The sequence below is a fragment of the Scyliorhinus torazame genome, unplaced genomic scaffold (genome assembly GCF_047496885.1).
Source record: "Scyliorhinus torazame isolate Kashiwa2021f unplaced genomic scaffold, sScyTor2.1 scaffold_1024, whole genome shotgun sequence".
In the NCBI taxonomy this organism is placed as follows: domain Eukaryota; kingdom Metazoa; phylum Chordata; class Chondrichthyes; order Carcharhiniformes; family Scyliorhinidae; genus Scyliorhinus; species Scyliorhinus torazame.
Genome location: NW_027308751.1, coordinates 66701 through 72700, shown reverse-complemented (window position 1 = coordinate 72700; position 6000 = coordinate 66701). Strand labels below are relative to the sequence as shown.

Sequence of the window (6000 nt, the reverse complement as noted above, 5' to 3'; positions counted from 1 at the left end):
GCACCCTCGCACTCGGAAAGCTCCCCTCTAGAAACATATCCCCTATCCTCTCAATCCCTGCTCTCCGCCATATTCGAAACACCACCATCCATACTTCCCGGGGCAAACCGGTGATTATTACAGATTGGGGACCAGACCGATGCTCCCTCTGCTCCCACATGTCTCCTCCATTGCCCCCAGACTCTCAGGGCCACCACCACCACGGGGCTGGTGGAGTACCGTGCCGGCGGTAACGGCAGAGGCGCAGTTACCAACGCCCCCAGACTGGTGCCCTTGCATGAAGCCGCCTCCATACGCTCCCATGCCGATCCCTCCCCCACCACCCACTTCCTGATCATGGCTATATTCGCCACCCAGTAATAGTTACTAAAATTTGGCAGCGCCAGTCCGCCCTCTCCCCGACTCCGCTCAAGCATTACCTTCCTTACTCGTGGGGTCTTGCCCGCCCAAACAAAGCCAGAGATCACTTTGTTGACTTGTTTAAAAAAGGACCGCGGAATAAAGATGGGGCGGCATTGAAACACGTTGGCCACCAACTGCCTACCCTTAACAAACCCCGTCTGGTCCTCCCCAATAACATCAGAAACACAATCCTCATTTCTGGAGGACAAAATATTGGCCAGCAGTTTGGCGTTCACATTCAACAGGGATATCGGCGTGTAGGACCCACACAGTTCCGGGTTCTTGTCCCACTTCAGAATCAGCGAAATCGTGGCCTGCGACATCGCCGGGAGCAGCACCCCTCTTTCCCTTGCGTCATTGAACATCCTCATCAACACCGGCCCCAATATTCCAGAGAACTTTTTATAAAATCCACTGGGTACCCGTCCGGCCCCGGGGCTTTACCCACCTGCATGGCCTTCAGACCCTCCACTATCTCTTCCAACCCAATCGGGGCCCCCAGCCCTTCTACCAGCTTCCCGTCCACCTTTGGGAAATTCAGCCCCCCCCCCCCCAATAAGTGCCTCATCCCCTCCGGCACCGTAGGGGGTTCCGATCTATACAGCCTACTGTAGAAATCCCTAAACGCATTATTCACCACTGCTGAATCTCCAACCAGGTTCCCATCGCCGCCATTTACTTTCCCTATCTCCCTGGCTGCCTCCCTCTTTCTAAGTTGCTGTGCAAGCATTCTGCTGGCCTTCTCTCCATACTCATAGATCGCCCTCCTCGGCTTTCTCAGCTGCTCCACCGCCCTCCCTGTGGTTAACAAGCCGAACTCCGCCTGTTGCCTCCGCCGTTCCAAAGAACAAACAAAGAACAAAGAAATGTACAGCACAGGAACAGGCCCTTCGGCCCTCCAAGCCCGTGCCGACCATACTGCCCGACTAAACTACAATCTTCTACACTTCCTGGGTCCGTATCCTTCTATTCCCATCCTATTCATATATTTGTCAAGATGCCCCTTAAATGTCCCTATCGTCCCTGCTTCCACTACCTCCTCCGGTAGCGAGTTCCAGGTACCCACTACCCTCTGCGTAAAAAACTTGCCTCGTACATCTACTCTAAACCTTGCCCCTCTCACCTTAAACCTATGCCCCCTAGTAATTGACCCCTCTACCCTGGGGAAAAGCCTCTGACTATCCACTCTGTCTATGCCCCTCATAATTTTGTATACCTCTATCAGGTCGCCCCTCAACCTCCTTCGTTCCAGTGAGAACAAACCGAGTTTATTCAACCGCTCCTCATAGCTTATGCCCTCCATACCAGGCAACATTCTGGTAAATCTCTTCTGCACCCTCTCTAAAGCCTCCACATCCTTCTGGTAGTGTGGCGACCAGAATTGAACACTATACTCCAAGTGTGGCCTAACTAAGGTTCTATACAGCTGCAACATGACTTGCCAATTCTTATACTCAATGCCCCGGCCAATGAAGGCAAGCATGCCGTATGCCTTCTTGACTACCTTCTCCACCTGTGTTGCCCCTTTCAATGACCTGTGTGTGGACCTCTACTCCTAGATCTCTTTGACTTTCAATACTCTTGAGGGTTCTACCATTCACTGTATATTCCCTACCTGCATTAGACCTTCCAAAATGCATTACCTCACATTTGTCCGGATTAAACTCCATCTGCCATCTCTCCGCCCAAGTCTCCAAACAATCTAAATCCTGCTGTATCCTCCGACAGTCCTCATCGCTATCCGCAATTCCACCAACCTTTGTGTCGTCTGCAAACTTACTAATCAGACCAGTTACATTTTCCTCCAATTCATTTATATATACTACAAAGAGCAAAGGTCCCAGCACTGATCCCTGTGGAACACCACTGGTCACAGCCCTCCAATGAGAAAAGCATCCTTCCATTGCTACTCTCTGCCTTCTATGGCCTAGCCAGTTCTGTATCCACCTTGCCAGCTCACCCCTGATCCCGTGTGACTTCACCTTTTGTACTAGTCTACCATGAGGGACCTTGTCAAAGGCCTTACTGAAGTCCATATAGACAACATCCACTGCCCTACCTGCATCAATCATCTTAGTGACCTCCTCGAAAAACTCTATCAAGTTTTTGAGTAAGGCGAGTTTGATTCAGTTTAAAGTGGTGCAGAGGGTACATATGACTCGGGCACGGATTCTTCCAGGGGGTGGCAGACGAGTGAGAAGTGTGGGCGAGGACCAGCAAATCATAGGCATATTTTCTGGGGCTCGGAGATATTGGGAAGGGGTGTGTGGGCCATTATCAAAGATCGTGGGGGTAGAGGCCAGACAGGACTCTGTGGCGGAGGAGGGTCGACGTTGTGGCCTTCGCCTCTCTCGTCGCTCAGTGAAGGATTCTGCTGAAATGGCAGTCGACAACTTCGCCGGAGGTGGCGGCCTGGGTGGGGGACCTGTATGGCTTTCTCTGGCTGAAGATTAAGTTTGAATTGAGGGAATCAACTAAGGGCTTCGGGACACGGTCGGGATTGTTCATGACCAGGTTTGAGGAATTGTTCATCGGGGGGGGGGGGGGGGGGGGGGGGGGGGGGGGGTTTGAAAAAAGGGAATGGCCGCATTTGACAAAGCACAAAATAGGAGTGAACCTGAATACATGGTGCAATGCAAGAGATTCTTTGCAATTTATCACCAAGTAGTAAGCAAAGTAAGAAGCCTTACAATAGTTTACAGTGACATTGGAACAAGATAAAGATAAACATTAACGACTAAAGGATATAGCCTCCCTGTCGGAGCCTGGCCCATCTAGGTACATAGCAGAAAATGGTGGACTATGATGGAGTAATCAACTTTAACAGATGGAAACAGAGGATGAGCTCACTGTTCCCCAATGAGCAAGGGTCTAGGCAAGAAACACCAAGAATTAGCACCCATTAATTAATCTTAATGTTAGTGTTGCAAAGGTCTCTACCAAGGGAGTGAATTACTAAATATTTGATGCAAGGTACTTTATCTACAATTGCTAAATTAGATTGGTCTTCAGTATTTAAACATTTCCATTATAACAAAAGTAACAGAATCAGGGAAGTTCTTGTAAGCTTGGCATTTTCTTCTTGCTATCACTCAAATTTTGAACGTAGGCAAGGTACCAAATTAGAGCAATATAGGTTTAAATATCCAGTATATGTTGTAAATGGCTTCTTGTTTCTAACACTCCTACAGCTGTTTCAAACAATGTCCCCATTCCTCTTCTTCAACACACTTATGTTGGAAGGGAATTTTTATGATTTACTTCAGCTAGTTTTAAAAGAATAAAGTGGAGCTTATTACCACTTTTCAATGCTGCTGTTTCATCAGAACAATGTCAACAAATAAACATTAATATATAACATTTTTTTCTAAATCTGCCTTTGGGAAAGCAAATTCAGTTCTCTGAAGGACCAAGTCCAGGAAAACATGTAAACCGGTGACATTTCACAAATGCCAGCGGTTTAATATAACTGGAGAGAAATGTTTCTTTGCAAGATGGACAGGTGAAATGAAAAGTCATTTCAACACCTCGAAGTGAACAAACTAGAGCAGAACTAGCACCAGCAATGCTTCGGAATCTGTACATAAGTGGATAAGGCACTTGAGATGGGCAAAATGATGTTGCCGAAATATTGCAGAGCAAGGTCAGTTTTCAGATTTGTGGACATAAAACTGATGAACCGGTGGAGGGTCCATGAATCGCAGTTTGAATCTCATCAACTAGCCCAAACACCATAAGGCATATAATCCATTAACTGTAAATAGAGCAGTGTGGGTGTGAAAGAAGGCATCATTTACACTGTTGTATACAACTTTGTCAAAAGTAACTAAGAAACTAAGTTGCTAGCATACTCCACAGCACTGGCAAACATACGGCATTTATAACTGGAATTATACAAAGTTAAGAAGGAAGTTGTGCGGTTCTGAAACAGATTTAAATTTCCCCTACTCATCTCCCCCCCCCCTCACCTTGGTCAGTTTTGGTTGCTGGTTTCCAGTTTTCAGCACTAATGACCGGGAGACAAACTTGTCCTTTTTCATCAATGTTGGGATGATAGATCTTTGTCTTGAAAGTAATTTTAGGTGGTTTGAAAGGATATTCTGATGGAAAGCTTATTTCAATCCTGAAAGCCCCTTTGTCATATGGAGGGTTATCCTAAAACAGGAGAAAAAGATTTTAATATGCTTAGCAAAATAATTGAAAAATGGCACTTAAACATAATATCCACGATACATATCTCGCCTTTACAAGCAGCAGATCTGAATTGAAGACCCAATCTAGGTTTATTGTACAAAGCAAGATTTTTTTTCTACAAATGTCTACGGTCTTTCTTGTTGCCAGCATAATAATGATTTATTCCAGGTATAACAATTTTTAATAATCTTATTTGCATGGTTAAAATATGAGAACTCTAGAACTATGAGTTGCCGAGTAACTTATTTTGTTCTATCACTACCGTAGGACTCAAAAACCCATTTAGCTTTTTTTTCCCCCTCATGGGACTGGATGATTGTGTAGATAAATTAATTCTCACCCTCTGTTACAAAATTCATACCGTGCAGAGGATGAGGAAATTCTTCAGATGAAGAAATTAGAATGGAGATAAGCATGCATACTTCACCACTTCCACCATCTTTCATACAGCAGTGTGTAGTTTCAAGCTAACAGATTATTCCAATCTGAACATGCTCCAGGTAATTATGTACTGTGTACCCCATGGGAAAACTAAGGGAACCCCACCTCTAAGAAATTAAACATTACTTAATGCAGAAAGTAATCCCCGAGATACAACTGCAGAGCAAAGAGTTAACCCCCTTTAACCAGCGAAATATCAATCTCTCCAAATGATGGAAACATTTATCAAACTGGACAAGAACATAAGCAACAGGAGGTGTAGGCTCAAGCCTACTCCACCCTTCAATAAGATCATAGCTGATATCTTCCACCTGAACTTTCTCAGGCCACCCAGATACTCGCACAATTCACTTGGAAAGGGCGTCCAAAAATCTAATCGATCTTGAATATACTGATCAACTAAATATCCACAATCCTCTGGAGTAGAGAATTACATAGAATGAAGACATTTCTCATCTGTACTAAATGGCCAACTCCTTATTCTGAGACCATGGCCTCTACTGCCAGATACTCCAGCCAACGGAAACATTCTCTCAACATCTACCTTCAAGTCATCTGAGAATATCTCAGCCTGAAACAAATTAAGGAAAAAGAGATTGACTAGTTAACAAACTTTATGCAAACTGGTCTTGATTCCAAGATCAAATTTAATGAAGAGGTTTAATGCAAGTTGAGGTTCCCACAGAATGATCGAACACCTGATTCACTACCTTAAGGGAGAGAAATATACTAAAGAGTCAGTTACCCACCGCAGATATACATCTACTTCATTTTGAAGTCTTCACTGAAACAAAGTCAGGTCAAAAAGGCTTCACAACTGCACAAACAGCGGATCACAGATTTCAAGGGAACACCCAGTTGAGTACGCCACATCTCTTCAGAACATAAACTAGGGCATCAAAGTCTTGTTTACATGCATCAGGATGATCAGAGGCCACAAGCATATGTAAACAATTAAAGCCC

At 45.0% G+C, this 6000-nt stretch overlaps 1 protein-coding gene across 1 annotated transcript in view; it reads right to left on the bottom strand.

Annotated features, from left to right (window-relative positions):
- Positions 1-4370: 4370 nt before the first annotated feature.
- The window catches only part of LOC140406938 (ubiquitin-conjugating enzyme E2 L3-like), a gene marked incomplete at its 3' end in the record, with an annotated part of 37132 nt that continues 35502 nt past the window's right edge, over positions 4371-6000 (bottom strand). Inside the window, exon 3 of the mRNA XM_072494779.1 lies at positions 4371-4557. Within this exon, the coding sequence (XP_072350880.1) occupies positions 4371-4557 (187 nt within the window). The remainder of the gene's footprint in view (positions 4558-6000) is intronic.